The sequence below is a fragment of the Numida meleagris genome, chromosome 4, assembly GCF_002078875.1.
Source record: "Numida meleagris isolate 19003 breed g44 Domestic line chromosome 4, NumMel1.0, whole genome shotgun sequence".
Taxonomy (NCBI): Eukaryota; Metazoa; Chordata; class Aves; order Galliformes; family Numididae; genus Numida; species Numida meleagris.
In genome coordinates, this window is record NC_034412.1 from 30,237,933 (window position 1) to 30,264,485 (window position 26,553).

Genomic DNA, 26,553 nt, shown 5'->3' on the forward strand with positions numbered 1-26,553 from the left:
CAAAGAGGTTAAGAACTCGTAACAAGAAATTGCAGTTGTTTAGTGGTGAGAGATTATACAGGTTACAGAAAGAAACAGGGTTATTGCAGAGGGAAGGATATGAGGTGCAAGGCACATTAACCCCCACCACCCCCAGCTTTATTAGATTTAAGACACAAGGAACCATTTGTTTGTTTATTGCCATGTGTCACCACATACACCCGGAGAATGCAATATAGGTAGAACTCTAAAACAACAGGGCTGGCAGTTTCATAGCCATTGATACAGTTCAGGAAATCACGCTGCAGTACATGCTGAATTAACCTTTTCTCAAAATTATGGCATCCTCTGAAAGGGCGTTTTTGAGTTTAGTATTACTTCAGGGTATAAGCAGAACGTTTATGACTTGACAGCCTTCATCTACATTCACTTCATTTAACGTAACAGCAACGTTCATTTATTAGTTCCCCTTCAGCAAAATTAGTTCAGGAAATCTGACTCTGCCACTCATCTAGAAACAGATTTTCCTCCCCAGCTCCCAGAGAAGAACTGTATTTGAAACCATCTTTATGCCATAGTTCACAAAACAAATACAACATTCACTTCAACACTGTCCATGAAACTGGCATTTTGTTTTCTGGACTTTTAAAAATCCTTTAATACAGAAAAAGGAAAAATTGTTCCTCTCTCCCCATTACCATTGCTCAGAGTAGGCTCATTCTTAGAAGTGCTGCCCTCCTCATTAGAAGGCGGCTCTCTGGACTAAGAGGACAGAAGATGAGAGATCACCTTCCCCTGTCTCCCAAAGGAAAGAAGACACAAGAATGCCTGTGTTACTCTACAGAGTCTTGAAGCTCCAGAAACAAAGATGTATTCAGACTTACTGTAAAACACTGACACCTACCACTAACATACACAGAGTATCAATTAATTGCAGGAGGAATCCACATGGTCACAATTTTCATGCTGCATGGCATAAAATAGCTAACGAATTGAAGCAACATTCCATACGTTATCACTTCCTACTCCGTACAACATCTGGAAATGTAAGTGTTGCATAACAGGATATTGTGGAACATTAGAAAAGAATATTCCATATTCCATTTTATTATTTTTCTAGTGAGGCTTTGAGAAACTCCAGTGCGCACTCACTTGCATATGCAGTACACTGTGACACTGGAAGCCTTTTTGGAGGAGAAGACATCTCTGAAAACATGTATGACCATACAAAAACAAGTTATATGGATATTTTTGCTTTATTTTGAACTGAAGAGATTTGAAAACAGAAGATGTCATAGCAAACTCCTTAAGGTTATGGAGAAGACCAGACAATTGTTTTTGATTCTGCCTGAGTTTCTTTACAGAATTTTCAGAAGCTAATACAGGCTTAGCTTCTGAAACAGAAGTAACCTCCTGTTCCCTTACCAATATATATACACACAGATCAAAACTCATTAGTAGTAAGGAGCATGGCATTAATTATTGTTATAATCTAGAGAAAAGAACCTAATCAGATTACCCAGCAGATAAAACAATACAACCTAATGGAGGAACACCTGTGCTTGAAATTCTCATGCCAGCTGAAGGGGCGTATCTAAGATGTTTTAGAGATTCCAGTCATAATGCTTTTTTGTCTTGAGAAGTATTTATAAGCTTTTCCTCATTTGGTTAAGTAAACAAAAGCATTCAGATGTACTCGAAGATAAAGACTATCCTTGACTAATACACATTTGAACCCTCTCCTTGAAACTCCATAGGACATTTCAGTAAACTTCACAAGAAGGAAAAAGCATTAATCATTCAATCACGGGAACTCAGGATAGGCAACATCCCCAAGTGGACGGCAGGACCCTTCATGAAGCTGATCCGCCTTGCCATTAGGCAAAACAGAGCAAGGTCAGTAGTCTCATAAATTGATATTTCCTGATAAGGGCTCTAGAATGGATAACCGTAAACGAAGCCACCGCAATCTCAATTATAAGGCACAACAAAGTTTACAGGTTGCACGGATCCCATGAAGGAACCAGAGCACAGACATGAGAAGATGTCTGCCAATCACAGCACACAGATTCTTCAAATTGCTTCAAAAAGTACTTTCAGGAAGAAAAGAATCAGAGAGGCGAGGACTGAAAGTACAAACAAACTTACCAGACCATGGCAATTCAAAGATCTCTTCTTTTTCAAAGTAAAAGCCGAGCTCCTTCGAAGCCAAAGGCAAAACTTTCATAATCTTCAACACAAATTTAATTTCCCTCCCATTTTTAATACTCATCGTACCTACTTTGCAGGAAGCTTACAGAAAGGGCAAAAGCCAAAGTAAGATCTCCAATATGAAAGTATTATTCCTAACTTGTCGATATTTACATAGCAATAAACCATCACTGATAAGAGAACTGATGCTAGACATCTACAACAACTGTCCAAAATAACTTGTTTTGCCACATTTATTATCTGACTGTTCTTATCCTGAAACAAAGGCAAACGATGTTTTGAAACAGTGAGGAAAAGGATCGCAACAAAATATACCGCATTCCCTCGGTACTTACCCTAACAGGAGGACTCCGCGCTTGCACCCTTTGCTGTTGTCCAGCCTGAGAGCTCTGCAGGTCCTTGGATCCGCAATTAGTGACAGCGTTGATGGGGACCCTTAAAGTATTTGTGCCCCCCGTCCCACTGGCAGTGCCAGGCTTCCGCGGCCGCTGTTTGATGCCATCTAGTAGTCTAACAAGCAAAATGTTGCTCGGAAGTTCATCAACACTGCAGTCCACTAAAGTCCTGCACTCTGGGCAGCGAAGCTCATTCCGAGAGCTCACGATGCCCAGCAGACAGCGTTTACAGAACGTGTGTTGGCAAGGCAAGACTTTGGCTGAGGCATCGAGGCGCTCTAAGCACACAGGACACTCCAACAGATCCAGCAGAGCTGATTCATCCATTTTCTTTGTAGCACTTAACCAAAAAACTGAATCTTAGCAGAATGAGTGTGTTTTGAGGACTCCAGGGCTATCATGTTACATCCATTCCTCTTCTGGCTGCGCTCTGAAATTTTTTGAGGGAGAAAGGCATTAAGAAGATTGAAAAAGAGTCAATGGGACCATTTTGTCTAAAGATACTCCTACGGGGAGCAAAACATAGCACCTCTATACTCTAATTCAATATTGCATTTTCAATATAGGAAAGAAACATCAAACTAGCACTAAATAATGGCCACGGCTTACATTTAGTTACCCGATTTGTTCAAATACCGTAACAAGCACTGACAGCCCGGGGGTTTAAATTCGAGCTCTCGGAACTCATCTGTACCTCCGGCCGCTTCTCTGACACTCGCGTTTTCCAAAAGACGACAGCGAAGCGTCCCTCCGCTACACACAACTCGGCGCAGCAGCGCAGGGCGCGGAGCCCTCCGGCCGCCGCATCCCTTCCCTGCGGAGCGACGGCAGCGGCCCACGCAGCCCGGCTCCGAGCACACCGAGAGCTCCCCGCTCCGTCAGGCGACCCGGAGCGGGCAGCGGCCGCGCAACCACAGAACGTACGCGGCTGGAAAGAGGAAGAGGGGCGGCCAGAAGAACCCCCGCCGGCCCGAGCCCCCGGCAGGAAGCGGCCGCGCGCTGCCCAGCGGGAGAGAGGCGCGGCGCCCGGGGCGGCCGCCAGCACTGCGGAGCCGCGGAGCGAACTTGCGAGCCCCTGCGAGCCGCCGCCGCCGCCGCCCGCCCCGACTCCGTGCCTACCTGCGGCGGGCCGCACCTCCATGTTGGTTCGCCGCTTTTTCCCCCCACCCCGTTCGGCGCCCCTCCCTGCCCACTGCCCACTTCGGCACCTCCCGGGCCCGAGCGGGGGCGGCCCCCGGAGCAGGGGCTGTCACCCCGCCTCAGCCGCGGCGGGAAAACCCAGCGCCGCGCCGTCCTCCCTCCGGCCTCTCACCGTGCGTCGCCGGCCCCGCTTTGTTCCCGCGAGGAGCCGCCGCCGCCGACCCCGCCAGCGCCTCTCCCGCCGCGGCAGCGCCGAGGCTGCCGGCCCCTCCCGCCCGCCGCGCTGGGCTGACGCGGGGGGCGGCTCCGCCCCGCCCGACACCGCCCCTCCGAGGGGGCCGCGGCGGCAGGGAGGACGGCAGAGAGGGCGGCGGCGAGGCAGCCCCGACCCCGCACGGCCCGGCGCGGTGCGGGGCCGCCTCCCCTCAGCGGCGGCGCCTCCCTCGCGGGTGGGGCCGCGCCGTAACGGCCGCCCCTTCCTCCCACGGCCCCCTCGCCAGGTGCCGAGGGGCTGGAGCCGCCCTCGGGTTGGGCCGGCGCGGCGCGGGGAGCGGGCGGAGAGGCGCCGGGGTCGGGCCCTCGGCTGAGAGGGTCACCGGAGCGGCTTAGGCCCCGCGGAAGGTGCCCGCCTGGTGTTACGGAGTGTCACTCGGCGAACCGCCAGGAAAGGGTGGGAGCTGTCCCGGAGAGGCGGCTCTCCTAACACACACCTGTGCTCAGCATAGGAGTGTTTGCTCTCTACGTAGCCTTTATGAAACACTTCACCTCGCCGTTAGCACAAAGAAAGCCTGAAGTGCGTACAAATGAATAGTAAAACGGCAAGAAGGCATGGGAAAGGGCCAGGAGTAGCAGTGTCCAGTGGTGACCAGTCAAACCCTATGTCTGTCCCATTAAGCATCTCTTCTGCTGCAACTCAGAAAGGAAATTATCAGGAAGCTTCCCTACGCACAGCTCTGAGCTATTCAGGTTCACCACGCACACCTGTTGTCACTTCTGCTGAATGCTACATGCAGATAAAGGCCTGTTTTCACAAATTGTGCAGTTCACGTAAGCTGGCTGAGTGGTGGGGCTGCCTGTGGTGCTTCTGGGTTGTTTCCTATGGAAATCATATTCTGTGACTGTTGCGAGTTTTTTTTAGTAGAAATAGTAGAAGTTATAAATACGTACAGTTCATTAAGAAATAAGGCCTCCTCCCCCATGCATTGTGGAGTTTAAGGAAACTGATACAGATGGGGCTCTGGTCTGTGTCTGTGCTTTGCAGGGAGCGCTGTAACGTAAATAGAAGGGTATGAACAGCTGATACTTTGGAGTATTGCCACGTCTCCCAGCATTCCTCCATCATTCACGGCCGCCACAGGAAGAATTATCAGTTTGAAATGCTGACTTGTTGAATCTAAACAGAAATGCATATCACAATTAGATGCCGCTTTCTGCCATGATGTTTCCAAAAGACCTCATCAAGGCTGCGTGGTAACAGCTTGCCACTTGCCTTTCCAGTACAGGGTGGTTCTGTAAGCAGCCCAGTTGTTGTTGTCTGAGCTCAGTTTGCTTCCTAAGGAATGTAAAGTGTCTATTAAAACAATGAAAGCATTTAGATTGCAGGTGGTGCACCAGGGAAGGAAGATGAAAGTTCAGGGGAATGGCATAAAAAGATTTGCTCTTTGTCAGGGTTGGTCTTTGGTAATGTTTCACGTAAAGTCTGTAAAATATTAAATGTGTCTGAGTATACTGGCCAGAGCAATAAATGCTCTGAAGAGCGTCAGGTGTACATGTTACTTCCTGAGCAGCAGCAGTAGTTAATTTTCAAACAAATATCATCTGTGTGAAAAATAGTGGGTACACGTGGTGATGTACTGCACTGCCCTCTTATGGATGAAGTGTTAGGCTCTACCTGGCCAGAACAGGCCGACAGAATTCCCACTACAGTTAAGCGTTTATTCGTTCTCGCTGGCAGGCACAAGCAGGGAACTGCTTTGTACACTTGCACGTATTTCACAGGGAGAGAACCCCCCTCCTCATTCTTGAAGCCATTCTGTTTCTGTGTACAGTTCATTGCTTAGCAAACGTTGTGCAAGGAGCTGGTAGATGCCAAGGAGAGGTTGTGTAGTGTGGAGAACAATTGCAATTTGAGTTATGATGCTCTCCCATTACTCAAATTGCTAGATTCCTACAATTATACTTCCTATTTTTCTTTCATATTTGTAAAAACATATTTTAGTCATTTGTTGTGTACTCTGGAAGTTGCTTTTCAGGTACAAACTTCTTTTTCTCCTCAGTATATGTCATTTCTTTTCATCTGGAAGCCAATGGTTAAAGGAGGATGTAAAAGGAAACATGCAGAAGAGAACTGCAAAAGACCAGATGTCAGCAGCATGACTGGTAAAACCTGATTTCTTAGGAACCTATGTCCTCTGTTCTTCTCCTTCCCTCCTGCTGGTCTCTTCTTGTTCTTCTGTAGGCCAACCACCCTACAGACCTTCCCGTGATTTCAGCCTTCTTTGCCAATGCAGTCATACTTTCTGTTCCTCTATTCCTACACCCTCCTGCAGTGATTCCTTTTTCTAACACAATTCCAAGTACTCTTAGTTCTTCCCCTGTCTTTATAATGCTAGGCAGCATATGCTGTGCCTGGCTCTGAGCAACATGGACTAACTGGTAAGCTGGCAGGCCAACAAGAAGATAGCTTGACCTCTGTTGCACAAGAGGTGCCCCAGTAGGGGCACTCAGTTTTCCCCTTTTCTGGCTATGATCAGTTTTCCACAAAAACCTGCAGAATTTTAATATCTTTACAAATCTTCCATCAGATTTTGTCAATGAATTATAAATAATCATAGAATCATAGAATGGCCTGGGTTGAAAAGGACCTCAAAGATCATCTGGTCTTAACCCCCCTGCCAAGTGCAGGGTCACCAACCACTAGACCAGGCTGCCCAGAGCCACGTCCAGCCTGGCCTTGAATGCCTCCAGGGACGGGGCATCCATAACCTCCCTGGGCAACCTGTTCCAGTGTGTCACCACCCTCTGTGTGAAAAACTTCCTCCTAATATCTAATCCAAATTTCCCGTCTCAGTTTAAAACCACTCCCCCTTGTCCTACTGCTATCCACCCTCGTGAACAATCGTTCCCCCTCCTGTTTATACGCTCCCTTCAAGTATTATAATATATATATATATAATTGGGAAGCGAGGCTGACATGCACTCTATATATAATCTTTTATATCTAGTGTCTTAGGAAAATTGACAAAGAGATATTTCAGAAGAGAATTCTGTTTGTTACATGAAAGTCTTCTGAAATGCACAGACATTGAGCAAAAGTGGTGAATGCACTAAAATACAGTAATGGGTTGCAAAGCAAAACTAGATCCGACCTCCATTTGAATATTATAAAATCTCGGTAAAGATTGCGACCCCAACAATATGATAATCCACATGCCTGGAAGCACTGTATTAGCAGTCAGTGTATTTAGATTCGTAAAACAAAGCTGACTAAGTGGAGGCTGAATAGGAGAAACTCCGGATTGAGGGAATAAGTATATAGGTACCTATTTTAATTTGCCAATGACATCTTCAATATCTTAAGATGACTGCAACTGACTTAACACGAAGGTAGTAAGAATTGTGGAACAAGAAGTGTTACGTCCTACTAAAAAGAATGCGTAACAGAAGATGATGTTTTGAGGAAGAAATGGGCTGAATTTTTTTGTTGTTGTTGTTTATGGCTTCAGGAATGAACTTTAACAATGTTATTTCTATTGAGAAGAATAAGCATGCTTTCATTTGAGGATACTCATCTTCATACTAAATTATTTTTATTGCCAATTTTTTCAGAAAGGTCAATTCACTATTTCTGTCTTCCACATTAGCCTATTTTTTCCCATGCCACATTGATCTCAAGCACAGACCAAAAAGGTTAATCTGATTTCCTTGTAAAATGAGCCCTGGAGACGCAGTGGAGATTTCTTTTCAAAGGCCAGGCAAGACTCACAGTGACATCAAGAGAGTTTACCACTGGTGTCCATGCTGACGCTGCTGGCTTTGTAGCAGAAAGCACAACACATAGCAAAGCATGGACAACTTTCTCCAGTCTCTGGTGGAAACGAGCAGGGCTGTTCTTTGATTCCCTTTTCATCTGTGTTGTGCATTTTTGTTTGATTTGGTTTTGTTTTAACAAGGAGATGTCCACGCTGCAGTCAGTGCTAGCTTTAAATTGCCTTGGTTACTGTTATGTGATTCTGACAGCATGGGGCTCAGCATGGTTGCTATCGATCCAGTCAGTTTGCCTGCAAACAGAGTTTGTGCTGCCCCTGCTGCACTATCTGCATGTGAGCTAGTCATAAGTAGATCAGTGGCCGTAACACAAAAATACTTGTAAGGCTTCTGCATCCTTCCAGAAGGATCTGTGCTGCTCTTGTATTTGTGAGGAGGCAGGAGAAATGGGTTGATGTGCTCTCGGTGCATTGTGCCCTCTAGTTTTACAGCACCATTCTGTATCCAACTAGGCATTTAGCTTGGAGTACTGACAAAAATTGCCTGGCTGTATCTCAGACCTGATGAGACACGGACGTAATTTGAATCTTGATTACTTTTTAGTTTCCTATTTATTTTCTCAAGGAGAGTGTCGTTTATTTATGAATGCTGTAAACTAGCTCTGTGACCACATGAAGCTGGGATCATTTGAAGCTGCGCACATATTCTATATTTGAGGCTTTTGTAATAACTTTTGAGGCACAGCGAAGGAACAATACAAAAGAAAAACTGGATGTGGCATTGGAGAATAATTGTATTACAAATTCTCAGTGTTTTGGGTGAGCTCAGTTATCTCACATTTTCCCCAGTTTAATCACTGGAGGATACCTAGTGGGCTTATGGGTGTTTACGATCCATGCAGCCTAAGCTGCAGCATCCACTGCCCTATCTTGCAGCGCTGTTTTGTGTAGGTGGTCAAGAACTTGATTTGAATGATCCTTACACTGATGGAATGTAGTGCCTGCATCTCATTAACCAGCAAGTTTGAAATTGCCCTTACTACAAACAAGGTTAAAGAAGAAGCAAAGGAGAATGTTTATTTAAAGAAATCACACTAGGCAACACAGCTGTGAAGATTTTAGAAAAGATAAAGCAAATAGAAATGTTATAACTTGATATTTGATAAGCTTACTCTAACATAATCTTTTTTTCCTCCTGGGATCCAGATGATAAACTGCATACCTACTTGGTGAGGCCGCAGAGTTAGTCCTAACAGTTCTTTGCTTCTCTAGAATCAGTGTTCTGTCCACAGGGGAGATTCCTATGAGGACAGAGCGTGCCAGATGCTCTGTTCAGACCTTTCCTAGCTGTCTCCCAGTCTGATTGAGGTCTGCTCTCCTAAGCATTCACAAGTGTATCACAGTTTGCTACATTGTTAGCAAATTCCAAGCTATTAATACTTTCCCCACTTAAAAGGCTACATACAAGTCATAGGGTAAAACTTCTGAAGAACTGACACTTGCGTTTCAAAGGGACAAGTAAATCCACAATGGTATAAATGTTTAAGTAGAATTATTGTGTTACTGACTCTAGACTGAGATCAGGCAGAGCTGTAATCAACCGCTTTGAGTAATAGTGAGCTCAAGTGAGTAAACTCCAATTTTGCCTTGGAGAAATGTTGTGACAAATGTTCAGAGCTCTCAAAATGCAAACAGATGAGATGACTTGTAGAGCCCAAACAATTTATTATTATTTTTTTTAATTTTAAATAAGCAAAAAGATGATATAATGAAGGATATCCAGTGTTCATAGAAGTTTACTTAGTCGCCATTACCGTACCTGATTCTGTCATTACTGCAGCATGTGAAAGAAGCTGGAGACTGGATAGTTGGCATGTGTACAACTTGAGCAAAAATTAGGATATTAGACAGAAGGAGCTGGAACTGCTGAGGAGAGTCAGGCACTTTCATAAGCATGTGGACTGTGCAGAGAGAGGTTTGTCGTGGGCACTGGGAGAAGGCTGTGTTTGCTACATCAGGTCTACAGATTCTAAATATTGCCTTTGATCACATTTTATATTTCTGGAAAGGCTTTACAGCTCCACTCTCTCTCTAAAATCCTGAGAGATGGACAAAGTTAGTAAGATTTACGAATTGGGAAGAATCCACAGCACTGCACTGTTTTATCTAGCGGGGTACAATTAACCCCTGCCGAGCAAACATTCCTGGTCAAAGCCTCAGGCAAGGGCCTACCCTCAAGGAAGTGTCCTTGAAAAAGTAGCAGGCTGGAGCCTCCGGCCATCCTCACGCTTTCACACCGGATTCATCTTTAGAATGTGCAGTTAAGCACTCCCGTCAGTCTTTCTCAATGCAAAGTTTTCAGGTCCATTCAGAGCACAGGCTCTGTAAGAGGTGATTTAGCGATGTTATTTCTACTCACATGCCCAATATGGTATTTGAGCAGCTGCATGACACCGTATGAAAACTCAGACGTTTCTTCGGGTTTTAGCAAACATCTAACAGTAGGTGTCTAATTCAGTTACTGCAAAGGCTTCCATGCAGTTACAGAGGAGGAGCTCTTAAAAACCAGTTGTGCTTTTCTCATTAAAGCACATTTAATGACACCTGTCATTAAGAAATACATCGCAACAGCAAGGATGTATCTTATTTTTTTGTGTGTGTGCATTTTATGGTGACTCCTGCAGTTCCTCCTACCGTTCAAATCAGGAAATCTGCTGAAAAACTCCGCACTCCCTTCACCTACATCTCCTCTGCTGTGCAATTTGGTTGGTCTGATTTTGTCCCCGAGCTGAGTCCTAATGAACATGGCTGTGCCACACTCCCAGGCTGAGGAGCAGAGACTTGTAAGATGCTCTAGGACAAATATGTGACATCTTTCCACGTGAGACTCGTGTAGCTTGTTTAAATTCTAAATTGAGCCATTTTAGTATTTTGAGTGCTGCAATAGTTTGATAGCTTGCCAAAATAAATAAATAAATAAAATAAAATAAAATAAATCAGATAGAGCCGTAATGCTAGTTCTTAAAAGCATGCTCAGCTAGTTTACTCAAAAAGATTTACTTCCTTAAAATAGCATTTTTCTCCTAAAACTGCCTGCTGGGCAGACCTATCTGACAAGCAAGCAGAATTATCAGTGTGTTTACTTTTCAAACATCTCTACCACACTTACACAGTTCTGCTGTGATATCAAAGTATGAGTGATGCAGTGGGTTTTGTAAGAGTTCGTTTACCAAAATATAAAGAATTATGGTATGTTACGGCATATAAAATGCTCAATCACATTCATCCAAAACTAGCGAAAGCAGCGGTCTTATTCCATGGTAAAGCATTTTCTCTGACTGCAGCATCCTTGTTTGGAACATACAGTCAGATAGGAGGCAAGTTGCATTCTCATGGGCACAGGTTAGGCTCCTTGTGTTGTCTAAAGGATACGGAAGCTCTTTTTATAGCTTCAGGTATCTGCAGTCTCTGGTACACCTAAGAAAAGACTGAAGGCAGAGGTTGGGATGTATGTGAACAGCGTACCATCCATGAGCCATCATTTCCACTGGTGATACAGTACAAGCAGAATGCAAGAATTTCCAGTGGAAAAATGACTCAGATGGAAAAGCCGCTTAGACAGAGCACTGTAAAAGTTTGAATTACATTGAGATGAAAGTAGGTGAATTCAAGGACAAATTCCCCAGTGATTTTTTTGCAGAGTCACTGTCATTGTGCTACCACAGTTCTTTACAAGAGAGGGAAATACAGAGCAAAAAAAACCCCTTTCTTTGTTTATAATAAGATTAAGAAAGTGAGATCAATGTATGGAGTATTCCTGGCAGTACTTTGGATGTCCTTTATAAAGCTTGAGACTTGGCTTTTAAGTTGATGAAGACAGAGAGACACAAAATGAATTCTTTGAGGCTTCTGGCGCTACAGGCCTATATAACCACTTTGGGATTGCCAAAGATTTTTTTGTGTGTGGATTTGTGTCACTTTCACTCCCACACATCTGGCAGTAGAGCTCTCTGCACTAGTTTAGTTGAAAATCTTATCTCATAGATCATTACTAGCAATAAATTCCAGCCTTTGTGCTTACTTATACTGTCCCACAGCCTGGAGTCACTGATTTTGTGGAACTGGGAATTTGGTCTGTAAAATATTTACTTACTAAAACAAGCAAAAAGAAGAAGAAAATCCCTCAAAACCAACCCTCTAGCTCTTTCTTTGTGAAGACAGCTCTGAAAATGTAAATCATATCAATCTGACTCTCAGGGCCAAAGAAAACAGGCAGCTGGATTCCATCTCTGTAGCTAAGAATCAGCCCTTAAATATTGCTTGAATATACACATTATACAAGCTACAGTAAAAGTCATTTTCAAGCGTTATTTTCTCACGCGTCACAGAAAACACAAATATAAATGTGACTGGGGCACCGACAACATGTAAGCGTGCCAAAAACCTGTTAGCAAGCATCATTCCAAATTGCTTAATGCAGTTCTACCACCATTCTTCTCGAAGGACACACCTACACTAAACAAAGGATGTCACTGTCCTTAAATATAGGCAAGGCAGCTGTGGTCAAAACGGCTGTCAGCAAATGGCCTGTGCTAGGCGTTTTCCTATCTGTTAGTTTCCCATTAGTCTGCAAGCATTCTGCTGGCACTGTATGCTGGAAGCATTCTTATTTATGATATTTATTGTGCCGCTCCTTTCTTATATGACAGCGATGCAGAGCATGAAGGCAGAGAGTTACCTCATACACTGAAGGCTTCAGCTGATGATGAAAAAGACTGGAATGAGAAGCGCAGGCAGAGAAATGATGGGTGATAGCGAGCGGCACAAACAGTTATTTCTGGAGGATAAATTAAATGGTTTGGTGGGGAGGAAGCAAAGGCACAATTTCCACAGCTGAACCGGAGTTCTGCAGTTTAGTAACTTTAAAGAGCAGGAGCCAACTGTTGCTGGGTAGCAGAGGTATTCTGTAGATGTGAGTGGAAGTGGTTTGGAGGAGCTTCAGATGTAAAGTACTCTAATATCCCCTCATTCCCCATTGTCAGGTTTCGGAAGAAAAATTGGCAGCTGACAGATAATAAAACCAGAATCTTCTCCAAGCACCCGAACAGTCCTTCACCAGCACCTACCTTTATCAAAAACATGGCAGAACAAACAATCAGAGCATAAGTAACTTGGAAGACCTTACCGTTCTGTTTTCATAGGACAGCTTAAGAGAGTTTAGACTTTGCAAAGTGTTGCATAATGTGACATGTGGCAGTTTAACCAAAATACCAGGTTTCTCAGACTATAATCTGTGGACAAACTTATTTTTCGCCATTTTTAGTTCCCAAGTGAGTTCTACTTCTGAACGCATGGAACTGCTTATTAATCAATTCTGATATGTATCCACATATACTGCCACCTAGAAGGAGGCTGGTACATTGTAGCTGCTATGGGAACTTGAACTTGCTTGCATTGACTTCAGGAGGATTAAATCAGAAACAATACTGTTTTAATGCGATTTTCTGTATTTACTTGGCAAATACTGTCATCAATTTAAAGGTTCCCATGGGAGGTGTCAAGAGGTCACCAAAATTTTCCTGGGTAAGGGAGGAAGAGTGGTTGAAAGTTTGGCCTCCCTGCTGCTTCCTTCTGTGTTTTTCTTCACGTCATTAGGGCTGTACTCAGCCCTTTCCTCCCAGCTGCCTTCAGAAAAGGGAGTGAGGGAGTGACTATAAAGATGTTAGGAAGAAACAGATGCAAGACATGCAGACAAGGCTTCTCTGTTGTTTTATTTGACTAATTCTAGGCCTCGGTAACAATAAACTTCTAGTTTAGAAATTGAGTATAGATTATATTGCCCAATATGCACAAAACTTCCCAGATGCTTTCAGCACATATTTTTCCAGTTCATTTTATTATTCTACATACTATTCTGCCCAAGGATCGCCAAATCTCTTGACCTCTTTGTTATCCTATGGCAAGGAAACACACTTCCCTTAGGCTCAAAAAGCATCTGGTTTGATTTCCAGAAGCAAGGTACCTGCAGTTTCCATGAACACTGGTGTAACTGTAAGCAGTGAACAGCATATTTTTCAGACACCACAAAGACAAATAGAAATACAGAAAAGAGGGGCAGGGAGCGGGGCATTATTACTTTTATGCAAGAGAAATATTCTCCACTGCACACCTTTGTGCTCCCCAAGCAAGGCTATTTCACACTGTATTCATACATAATCTTCTCTTACGGTCTTAGATAACCCTTGACAGATGAGCTTCAGCAACTGTTACAAAGTGGTTTAGGTTATGCCTCCATCTGTTGTACCCCACCCTTCTGATGGAGATTACTTTCCGCACAGCACAATAAACAGAACTGAAGATGTGCTCAGAGCCCCACTGACTGCAGCTTGGAGCCGGGTGACTTGGCTCAAACCCATCCACTCTGCACTTTAGTCAAGGATGCTGTGCTTTGTGCTCAAGCACGAGGGTAAGCACATGTTTTATCCTGCTGGTCCCAGTAACCACTAGCAAAGGAAAAGGGCAGACAGCTGAGAATAGGAGAATATTTACCGGTCACAGTGAGATTTGACAGAACTCAGCTGTTAATCTTTAAGTTTGATTTAAGTTTTACTGGGAGGAGGGGAGGCTTTATCACACTGCTCACCCATGCCCCGCTATTGTATGTATGGCTAGATACTGGCATTTATAGTGGAAAATGTAACCACTACCAATCTGAGCCAAGTAGTTACTGTAGTATGACCGTGTGGTTAGCAAATGCTGTGGGACAGGATTGAACAGTGCTCCCTTTCCCAGCTGGCAACACTTAACCCTGCTGTCTGTTCCAGTCAGTGTTTGCTGGAGCCTCTTCCTGAACAAACAAGATTGCCCAATGCAGAGAAAGCAATAGTGGCCATCTGAGAAAAGGAAGCACTCTGGGGAATTAAGTGAATACAGGGAGTGTAGTTATTTAGGGCACTGTGATGGCTGACATACTGAAATCCACAGTAGAACAGGATACTACACCATGCAATCAGGCTTGTCAACAGCTGAGAAAGACACAGTATTAGTAATAGCTAAGAATTGCATTAGAGATGTTTTACTGCAGTGGAAAGAATTCTTCATCAATGTTTACTAATATTTAGAAGGTTTATTTTTCTGAGGTTTTACATCTGTTTAGCAGGAAACACTAGAAAATACTGACATTTCTTACAATTAAAAAAGCGTGAAACCATATATGCAGCATAAGTCCAAATGTGCTACAGAGAATCGCAACTGCCACGATAATTTTCACCTTCTGATCTTCTCTTAAAAAGTTTGAAGGAAAATGGTAAAATACTCCAAGCTACCATTTAAGTTCTCAAAACTAACAGTGGGAAAGGATGAACTAAGTGTTCTACAATAACGGCAAATGAGACGCCTACTGTCTCTTAGGCACCTTTATCAGCAGTTGTTACAGATTAATACAGAGGAAAAACAGAGATGAGAAACTATGACAGCTAGAGCGGTTTATAAAAGGAGACTGTCTGACTTGAGCGGTGATCATGTTAGGATAGGTTTTCTTTCTTTTCTATATCTCCATTAAATCAATCTGTTCTTCAGAAAAAAAAAAAAAAAGGCTATGTACCTTACCATTTAAGAATTACTCTGATCACATTTAAAGTAGCTCGAGCAGCAATAAAAGAAAGAGCAATGAGGACTCCTAACTGCTGACGGGGAAACTGATAGAAGTTAAAAATAGCGTCCCTGAAGCACTGCTTGAGATTTCACATTTTATCAGAGCTAGAACGGCAGAATTTTTGGCTAAAATTTGAATTAGGGGAAGTTTTATTCTATGTTCGGGAAACAGCAAAAATGCATGCTTCATCCCTTCCCCTAGAGAAGAGATTACTGTCAGGAGTGTCTGCAGGATACAGCAAAAAATAGGGAATGTCAAGCACAAGATTATCGTTCCATTATACTTGCAGCACATCTGCATCAGCTTGAGCCACAGGACTACTGAAAACTGAACTTTATTTTCTCCTGGCTGACTGCAGTCCCTAAGAGACCATCCATCAGCCAAGCAAAAAGTGACTCACGCAATGCCCCAGCCTCATGCTGCATAGAGCCAACTCCAGGGAGGACTCAAGAAACAGCTGCCACTACTTCTCTGAAACCAAGCACACGGAGCTTTCCCACTGCGCAACCTGCCTGCTTTCAGATGTTGCTGAGCTAACGTAAAAAAAAAACAAACAAACCTCTCCACCTCTCCAGTTCTATGAGTTTTAAAACTATACATTTAAAAAGGATGTTAATGGAATCAGCTACTTCACACCTTGGTTTTAAAGTACCCTGGATCAGAGATGCTGAAGGCAGGCAATTGAGCAGCAGCAGCTGAACTCCTCTCTGTGTGCATAACAAGTAGCTACAAATTAATATCTTTACAGAAGCAATTTAATTCCGCTTTCATGAAGAAAATGAAGAAGCATTTTTCAGAGTCGTGCACAAGCCAAGCGTTCAGAGTGATACTGTTGGAACTGATGAACTCATCAGCTCAACGGGAAAACGTATCGATTGGGAAATGCATTTGAAGTGTATATTGCATTAACACACACCCTTAATTTAAAGGAAGAAGTTCTTTACGGATTTAAAACCAGAATGTACATTCTGGGAGTTGCTCCATCTCAACTGCTGTGATAAGAACGGCAAAAACGAGTGCCTAGAAATGGTAACAATGGGGCTGTAACTAACGCTCAGTTTTAGTCTATATGGCTCAGGAATAAACGACTTAAAATGGAATTTGAGAAAGCACCCGACTGTTTCATTTGTCAGCAACTGATTCGTGATAAGCAGCTTTTTAAAAAACACTGAACATTTGTGTGTAGGTGTCGGGTTTTTAGAGTACGGCCACGTGCTAGGAGACAGAACTGTAACAAATTCTAGGAACTCACACCGGATCAGACTTACCACAGAGAAGCACTAGGTCTCCCCGCAGCGTTTTCCCGCCCAGGCAGCACGCTCCTCTGGGGTATTTTTTTCCTACAGCGGGGACGGACGAAAGGAGCACCGCCTGAGGCGCGAAGCTCGGCCCGCCCCTCGCGGGCAGCGCGGCGCCCCGCGGTTATACTGCCACCTGGCGGCCGCACCGTGGAACTGCGACGCACACGAGCCCGGCCGCGAGCAGCCGCGCCACGGCAAGGCTGGGTCTGGGCCGCTGCCAGGCTGGGAAAAGGAGGCGCGCGCAGATCGCTCCTGTCGTCCCAGGCTTTAGATTTATAAAATACACATTCCGTATGAAATAATGGTTCTTGTTGTACTTCTGTAACGAAGGTCAGAGACTGAGGTACCGAGGCACTCGCACCTAGTGCTGCACAGAGAGCGCATTCTGTTAGCAGGTGGAACACCGTGCTGAATAGCATAGTTGATGGACAGAACCTTGTTTTCTATTATTTGTCTGTTTAAAAGAAATAATTTCAGATTTTGTTAAATGTTTAAATTAACTATGCTACACACAAGAATGAAATGAAAGAAAGAATCGTTTGGCCTACCAGCCCACCATCAGAGAATACAGAGAAATGAAACTTGAAGCAAACTACATCAGTTTAACAGCTGAACTAATCTATAAAACTTAGAGGCACATTATTTAATATGGCAAGAAACACATTCAGAAGTATTTAAGAAATACTGAATCTGGATATTTGCTGTACTTAGATATCATTAGACATTTTACATATTTTCCTTTGAAAGCATAACTTATGAGTGCGTAACAGGTGTTTTAATCTTGACTTCTAAAATTAGTATTCTGCTCACCATGAAGCATTTTCTTTAAGTTTGTTTTTTAAATGACATAACCCTAATCCCAACGTTTCAACTTCTGCAGAGGCAATTAAATGATTCTCTCATGCAAAAATAAGAAGACAGCAAGTACTAAGAAAGGCAAGCAAGCTTGCTCTGCACTTGCCCTTGTTACATTTCATTCAATTTCTCCCCGCCCAGCACTCCAGCCTGTCTAGGCCTGGCTGGATGGCAGCACACCCTACTGGCTTGCCAGCCACTCCTCCCAGTTTTGTGTCATCAGCAAACTCGCTGCCAGTGCACTCTATTCCCTCATCCAAGTTGAGGATGAATATATTGAATAGTACTGGTCCCAGTATCGACCCTTTGGGGGACTCCACTAGATACAGGCTTCCAACTAGACTCTGTCCCACTGACCACAACTCTCTGGCTTCTTCAGATTACAGCAAAATGTAGGCGCATACAAATACATGAAGCTGTATCCAGCTGGGGGGATCCAGCACACTGAGAACCTGAATTTCATAATCGCTACTCAGAAATCACTTAAATTCTATCATTTCTTTTATCTGGATATGCTGCAATAATATGTTTGGCCATTTATTATATACTTCCCTTTTAGAGTATACTGTATAACATACTTAATTTTAAAAACAATGCAGAAATATTTCCTATTAAACATATGGAAGATGAATGGAACGCTAGAATGTGTTTCCTAAATATTGTGCTAAGAACTCACATTTCAATGTGGAATTGAGGACCACCAGTTTTCAAAGAGTGTAATTACCCAACAAACAAGCGTAGAAAAAAAATCTTGGAGAAGTATTGAGTTTTCAGCAGATTTATGCAAGGTTGTAAAGCTTCAGAAAAGTGGAGAAGGCATATCTGAGTAAGCATATAGCATTTCTGCACAAATCAGAGCAAGAGGGATATAGAAGCAAAAAAAAAAAAAAAATCAATGTTGTAGACAGCTACATGAGCAGACAGAATATGAGAAGCTTAACTTTGCTTTCATCAGCCATTTACTTTCCAGACCACAGAAATGGTGACGTGCTTTGGTTCTGATTGCCTGACCGGCTAATACATTTTTCTGAAGTACCTTCTAATACTAACTTCAAATACACTCTCAAAGTAAAGCAAATCAAAGAGCAAAAACCACTTCAGTCTCTCTTCTTCAAAAAAGATTTGAGGCATCAGTGCTTTAGGTAGAATTACTGTCTACCTATTCCACCCAAAACAAAGGCAGTTGGGACAGTGCAAGACTCATCTTCCTGCCACAGGCTATGGGGACAGGTTCCTTCTAGTTCTGCTTTACTGCTGGCACTTCACTCCAGTTTGAGGGTCAGAAAGCTCAGTGCTATATACATATGGCTAAAAAAAGTCACAGCTTGCCAGAAGATTCTCATGTCAAGGACTGGAATCATGTTTGCAGGGCAACGCAATGCAGGCAGGTACTGAGATTCATTATTATTGTTGTGGGTTTTTTTTTTTTTAAACTGTTTTTTCCTTCTCTCAACTACAGCTGGCTTCAGGGGTCAGGATGAAAGACTGAGTACAGAGACACAACATAAAATAGTTTATAGATGTTCTGAGCCAAAACCACCATTTTGTATCTGTTTGTTACTAGATTTGTAGCAGAAAATTACCTACAGTGAATGCATTTTTATGAATGCAAGGCAAATACTCAACCAATTCAAATAAATTATTACATGCAGATCACTAAATTGCCCTGAAAAACACTGATGTCATTATAGTGTACATTAAAGAGGGCTTTTAAATAGGGCTTTAAAATTTCAGAGAAAAGTATTACTTCAGCAGACAAGCTTATTTACCATGTCAAATTAAAATTAGCTTTTAGGGGATTTTCAAGGATATTCAGTATTGGTTGACAGGTCTGCATATTAATCTCTTTGGAAAGCTGTGCACAGTCCATGCATATTTTTCAAATCATTCATTGATAAAAAGCTCTATGTCTGTAGAGCTTTAAGTCTGCAGATTACGTCTGTATTTCTTACCAAAAGCAAGCCAGCAACCTGCATAAGAAATGAAGAACATCAATCACGATGTGATTTCAACACAAAAGCAATTAAACAGAACCTAACCCCTAGCTTGTGTTTCCTTGAGAAAGTCTCTCTATATTAAGTTTAAAGAATTTTGAACTCTTTGAAAAAGCAATACTGAAAAAGGAAAATAATGCGGACTCACTCTGGATAAACTCTTTAGAGTGAATTAGCTAAACATGATGGATGATGTAAGCTGATGAGGATCATTTCACTGCGCTACCAGCTACTCGAAGATAAGTGGAACGGAAGAGAAGCTTACTGAAAAGGACCAACATTGAGCATGGAAAGCTTAAAAAGAAAAAAAAAGAGGAAAAAAAGTGAAGCAGCATAGGTCAGAAACAGCAGTTTCCAGCAATGAAAATTCCTCATCAGATAAAGCAATAGGTGTTTATCAAGTAAATATGCATATAGAAATTTAATCAGTATATTAAGGGCAATTAAAATGTGTAATTTTTATTTATTTATTTATTTTTAAAGATTTCTCACCGTAGGTTCCCATGTTACAGCTGAAATAAAGTAATTTTGGTCTACCTTAAATCAGACACGTTTAAAAAACACACCACCACTTTGAAGTTTTGCCCACTGAAATCACAACACCATAAAACAATCATACAAAAAACATGTACATATTTTATCAGTTCTAAATAATATGTATATTTGATGGTACCTTGTGGAAGAGTCTACAGTTTTAGATTCTGGCTGGCTGTACTTTACAGTAGCTGCAAAAAATATATTTTATTTTCTTCAATAGGGCAGTTGGAAGTCTGACAGTTCATTGGGTTTGCAACAGGAAACTTACTGTACAGATAAGCCAATCGAACTTCTTCAGAGATGATCTGAAAACGACAGCATACCGAGTGTTGGCCCTGTATTGCACTGCTTTGATTTTTGTTTTGGAGAAACAAAAATGTGGGTCAAAATAATTAATTTCAGGGGTGGAGGACATGAAACTATGAAACATGCCCCAAATGATGACAAATATCATGGAGTACTTGTGCCTGTAGTATTTTATACCATCCACTCTGGCTGCTGGGGCCAGGAGAGTAACAATAAGAATTTAAAAACAAACAGGCGAGAAAACATCTCTTTCAACAATATACTACACTGTCATTAACTGGATGGCAAACTTGAAGAGCTAAATGCTTGGGATTTTGAGGAGGAAGAATGTAAGGAAAATCTTCTAGCTCCATGTTAATTTCACTGCCTCCAATAAAAAATAAAATAAAAATCCAAGCACTTCACTAACTGAAATATCAGTCTGCCTTGAGTTAGAAACAATACCTTTAAGATTTTTCAGATGACACTTAAGAAGTGACAGAAGTCTTTAGCTTCAAAATACACTTTATTAAGAAAAAAGTGAAATACTCAAACTGGACCACTAGATTAAGATGCTATTAAAATACAAACAGAGGGGTCAATAAAAATGAGCAGTTTCTTCATGTTGGTGTAAAGAAGGACTACTTTAAGCATGTAAATGAACAGGTAGAGATGGCTACTTTCACAACACAGTAATCCTTCCAGCTCCATGTCCTATCAGACAGCTGTTGATATGGCAAGAACTCTGGTTTAGGTTGTAGGTATCAGTTTTGTATCAGAACAGCTACATTTATTGTTTCTTTTTTGAGAGATTATAGTTTGTTTTTCAAATTTGGGCATCTAATATTTAATGAACACATATGCAAGACACACAAGAGAAGTGTATACATATCTCAGTTTAAAAGGCATGTTTTTCCTCTGTTTCATTCAGTCAGTGCTCTTTTTCCAATTCTTCTTGCTCCTGCCCCATGTTACATTTTCAGCTACAATTTGTTACTCTGGTGCGCAGACTTCAAACACCCATACGTAGTGCAGCACAAAGGAATTTCCTGAGTCAGGTTTATTCGTCATTATCTGTAAAAATCATGAGAGGGAAAGGCAGGGTGAAAAGGACACAAAATAGAAAACAAGCCATAAAACCCAACAAAACACAACCTGCTTTTACAGAACGAGCTAGAAAGCAACAGTCAGAGTACTTGAAGAGTGTAAGACCTTTGAGACAGAAGCTCCTCAACACACTTCAGTCACTCGTCCTCTATTTGCCTTCATTAGCATATTTTTTATTTTAACTGCAAAAACGTAGAACTATTTTTTCTTTACATTTTCATGATATCTCAGATTTGTAGAATACAGAATTAGAACTGAAGCTATTAAAAATAGCCACTTGTTTATCGGCATTTCACAAGATCACAGTTGGCTCATTTTAATAGTATTCACTCAGACAACAGCTTACAATTTGTATGCCAACACTTCCAGCAAATTAGCATTTAAGCTTTTTAGGATTAGTTTTAAAATATCCTTAAAAGGCAAAGTGTCAAAAAAGAGAAATGGATAACACTGTGATTATTGTTTTCTTCCTGTTCTGCATTGCCAGCCCTCTGGACACTTGATAGAAAAACAACTGCAGTTTATTTTCCAGTTAAATAGTAAAGTGGCTGAAAAAATATTTTTCTGATGCTTTTCCGTCATACTTCCATAACAGAATTCAAACAACAAATTACTGTTTATTCTGATTCAGTAGTTCTGTATCAGTAGCAAAGAAAATCTGGGAAAACAAAGTTTTTCTAGATATAGTTCGTTATTTTCAATGATTGTGTTTTTAGAAGTGGTTTTTAAGACTTATTTTTCCCATTTTTGTATAAATAGTTTAAGCAAGCTGTAGTTATTTGACCTTTTATTCACTTGCTATTGCAACATAATTGTGAAATAAATTAAAAAGATGTAGATAGCAGATGTTGGCTAACATGCATTAAAATACTTAGATGGATTTTATCTCCACAGTAAGTTCTTTCAGGAAATTGCAGTTACAGAATAAAGAACCACATGAAGTTTCCTTTTCTGAATCAGGATCACTACTTTCCAAGTAACTACTTTCCCTTAAAGGTACTTTTGGAAAGAAAAATACTATTTTAGCTAAGAAATTAATCCCTACAACAAAATCATTCTTTATTCTGAGAATTTTATTCTACACTCCATCTTCGCTACCTGCATAACATTTTCACAGAATGTAATTATTCTTCACATTTTATAAGGCATCTATTATTACAGTTTATTGTACATGTACATCATGCTAAATCAGAGCGGTCAGCATGCTTAACCAAAGTTTGCTGCACTGTGTTGCAGGAATAAAAATGCTGTTTGTGGGGAAAGAAATATTTTCTAATCAGTTCAGCTGATCAATATAACAAAGCACAGCTGTTTTAAAAATATTTTACAAGTTTTTTTATATAATGCAAGAGCAAACATTAAGACAATCCATCTTTGCTAGGACACAGTGAGATTACCTTCCTGGTAGGCTCCATCTGCCATGACTAGGTAAAGTACTTTGGCATACAAGTGTTTGTGTTCATTTCCCAGAATACTCTGAACTATGCTTGAGCAAATATCAATATTTTCATCTTCATCTTCATGTATGGCCTGGGAGAAAGAACAATCCATGTGGTGAAGTTTAAAATGGGTTTAGAAACAGTTCAAATTTAATAGATGTAGTCTATTGTTAACCCCAAAGCTCTCCTTGTTAATCCACTGGAGTTTTCTGTGTTAATATTTTAGGTGTGTTGAAACAAAATAAAAGACTCAAGCATTAATTCTAGCCACACAGTGCAATTTGTTACCGGCACAGTGTGCAGCCCCAGACACTTCTGTCTTTTTTTCCTAAAACAGCTTCCAGTTGAGTTTATTCCACAAACCTTTATTTTATTATAAACTTCAATTAATTTCTCAAAGCCTATTTCCTGTTCCAGGTTGTATCTCAGCTCTTCCAAATGGCTGAAGACACTATCACATTCTTCACATTCACTGGCAATATCTCCATCACTATTATCTGTAAAGAAAGTAAACAACAGTAAAAAAAGAACCAATGAAATTAAATCACTAACACCAGAAAGCTATTAAATTACTAAAACTGATGTATAGTAGCCTTTGATCTTCCCTGAAAGCAAGTTTTAGGCAACTAGAGAAAAAAAAGATTCACGATCAGTGCCTAACAAATAGCTGCTATTTGCAGCACAAACATTTACTTAGATATTGACCTTCACGCCCAGAAAATCTCAAACAACATCAGAATTTTTTTTTTTGAGTCTCTGTAGAAAAACTATTATTCAGAGCTTTATTCTCTTATAAAATGCAAATACCTTCCGTGTTTCTATTGTTAATATCAATAAATAGCTTATGAAACAGGTATAACAGAAATTGTACCTGACTGCCATTCTTCATTAAGTGCACTTTCACTGCTGGGGTTATTTTCATCTGCTTCATCCAGCTCTGTACTGTTTGTTATGCATTTGATGACGTTAGCCTTTAAAGTAGATTCTTCCTCTTCACTTAATTCCTCACCAGGCTGCTCCCTAAGTAATTGTTCCATTGAGGCCCGAAGTTCCTGCAAATCTGTATCTGCCTCCCCAAACATGCTAAAAGAAAGTGACAAAGATTATATAGAAGTAACGCTTTGCAAGACAAACTCTGTAGGAAGAATTCGTATCTTTTGTTAAGCCAACAAACTGGAAAGGCAGTGTAGCTTTTAGGAGAAGAAAATGAGACACAAACATTTGTATACATAAGACTAATTCTTCTCCTATTGCCACTCAATTAATAAAATTAGCACTTTTTGTAGATCTTTATGTCCTCAGTCCAACATGATGACAACTCTAATACCACTATATAATGCCAGACATGGGGAGTAAAGATCTATCTAAACAGATACCAGACCATCTTGTAGAAAGACAATGAGAGAGATGATTAAACTTTATTAGTAAGATCAGTTTAAACAAAAAACCAACTATGTACTCATGCACTGTTATAAAACCTTGGCAAGTGCAACAATACTAATTATGGTAAAATAATTACTCCAGCTCAGACAACGAATGCTAAGATTCCTCTTCAGTCTTTCTCTAAGGGATTGTAGGCTGGGAGAAAACTGGGCAGAGTTCTCTTCCCACACAGCTCAAGAGGTTCAAGACTGGAGATGAGAAAACTAGAGATCAGGTAGAGACTGATCAGCCTGACTTGGCTAAGCACAACTGATGCTAAAGAAAGCAAACTGCAGATATCGTTTTTTCAAGAAGAGAACAGGAAAAAAATGATTTAATTCCACAGCAGAACACTCACTTGTCCGAAAAAAAACAGAAGACACGAGACAAAAGCACCAAGTGCGCCACAAGCAGCCCTTCAGCAGCAGAACTAACCACAGAATTTGTACTGTTTGTTTAGTTGTTTCACTTTCTGTTCATTTTCAAATGTAGGATTTCAGGGCACTTTCTATATACATGTTAGACAAGCACTAAAAAACCTCCATTACTAAGACCATCGGCTAATTTTAGTACACAAGCAATAAGAATTGGCAGTAGGAACCAACAGTAGAAGTATCTTAAAAATGAAGCAGAAGGAAGATAGGCTGAGGATAAGCAATGAAGTGGAGAAAATAACTTGTGTGTTTTGCATTTATTAAAGAAATAAACAAAGACAGCACAAGAATACAAATGAGGAGATAAATATGTGTACTAACATGCATACGTGTGAGTTAAATATCTTATCCCTAGCCTTGATAAAAGTAAATTTCAAGTATCCAGTCCTAAGACAGCATGAAACTGATTAAATTAGTTCAGCCCCACATATTCTCTCAAGCATTGCATTTAGTAACACAACTCAACAATATCAAGAACAACAACAAAAAAGCAACAAGGTGTGGTTTGGATACAAGGACCTAAGCTCAATTTATATCAGCAGGGAAGATGATAGCATTGTCTTGTTTATAAGCCACATTGAAAAAATGAAGAGAATTTAGGACGAGGGAAACAAAAGACAACTAACACCTTGGTCTTAGAGTCCCAGGATTTGTACCAAAACGTATACATCATAAGGAAATGCTAGAAAGAAATGAAAACCTGAAATCACATAAAATTATCTAGAGGAAAAATAGATCTAGATCTCATCAGAATAGACAGACTGGATGATTTTCATCTCAGCAGACTACGCAAGCTGTAGGGAATAGTCAGCCTAGGGTCAGATTTTGAGGCCCCTGAAAGAATCTGGGGGAACTTAAGGACATCCCAATACCACTGCAAGGGAGACAGATGAGCAAATGAGTCCCAGAACATAAAAAGAAAGGATATATTAAAGAATCCTTCATTTTTAGAGGAGTGGTAGCCATCAACTTTGAACTGTTTCAAGGGAATGTAAAGACCTGAAGACAGACAGAAAAGCATCTTGGATGCCGTAAGCGACTATTTCTGCACCTCTGTCTCAAAGCTTGCTGTTGGACAACTTCAAGAGATAGACAAGTTGAAGAAACATTTTCCACAGAAAAGACATACGGGCCAGGGACAATGAGACATAAGCAACTGCTACATGGCTGATGAGCAGCCGTTTGTGGGCACATCTCCAGGGAGATAATCATGAGGGGATCTGCATGTGTCTCTAGCCTAAGTGCCCACGAACACCACACTGGCAGAAGAGAATAAAAAAAGGCATCTACAACCAAGGAACAGTGTGCCCCATATCAGACACCTTGCGGCGTGAAACTTGCGTGCTGCCTGATTCTTCTAGGCCTGCCACTTGAGACCTGCCTGTTTCTCCTGGACCCGCTGTTGGATGCCTACTGTTTACCTGCTTGCTGCTTAAGGCCAGCCATTCTGCCACCACCTCCCCCTGCGCCCTTACTCCTGCGTCGGCCCTGGGCCATTGGAATGGTGCACAAGGTGACACTGCTGAATCCTTGGTGGTGACTATCCCCACTTTACAGAATTGTTGCTCTTTTTCTATCTTTCCTATTATCTGCCGTCCCTTCCCCATCGCCCTAATTAGTAATAGTCACCAGCCTGTCCCTTCCCTGTCACTTTAATTGATAATAAACTGGTCAGACATTTGATCTCGCTTATGTCTCAATCTCACTCCAAGATTATCACAGAATCTCCTCTCTTGCTCCAATAATCAGAGTAAGACAGACGTAATTTGGAAACAATTCAGACAGGTATTGCAAATAGGACATCCCATATGCAA

The 26,553-nt window shown here is 41.5% G+C and overlaps 2 protein-coding genes across 11 annotated transcripts in view; both read right to left on the reverse strand.

The window, feature by feature from the left end:
• The window catches only part of SH3RF1 (SH3 domain containing ring finger 1), a 94,209-nt gene extending 77,498 nt beyond the window's left edge, over window positions 1-16,711 (reverse strand). Inside the window, exons 1-2 of one of the 2 annotated variants that reach the window (XM_021394504.1) lie at window positions 16,634-16,711; window positions 2,526-3,015 (exon numbers count right to left, since the gene is read on the reverse strand). In XM_021394504.1, the coding sequence (XP_021250179.1) occupies window positions 2,526-2,912 (387 nt within the window). In that variant the 5' untranslated portion in view covers window positions 2,913-3,015; window positions 16,634-16,711. Of the gene's footprint in view, window positions 1-2,525; window positions 3,016-3,897; window positions 3,974-16,633 lie in introns of those variants that run through there. The other variant, XM_021394503.1, reaches the window with a different exon arrangement.
• NEK1 (NIMA related kinase 1) overlaps window positions 20,845-26,553 on the reverse strand; it is a 46,734-nt gene continuing 41,025 nt past the window's right edge. For all 9 annotated transcript variants that reach the window (XM_021396917.1, XM_021396919.1, XM_021396922.1 and 6 more), the window contains 4 exons: window positions 23,755-23,966; window positions 23,247-23,380; window positions 22,842-22,974; window positions 20,845-21,411 (listed from right to left, as the gene is read on the reverse strand). In XM_021396917.1, the coding sequence (XP_021252592.1) occupies window positions 21,398-21,411; window positions 22,842-22,974; window positions 23,247-23,380; window positions 23,755-23,966 (493 nt within the window). In that variant the 3' untranslated portion in view covers window positions 20,845-21,397. The remainder of the gene's footprint in view (window positions 21,412-22,841; window positions 22,975-23,246; window positions 23,381-23,754; window positions 23,967-26,553) is intronic.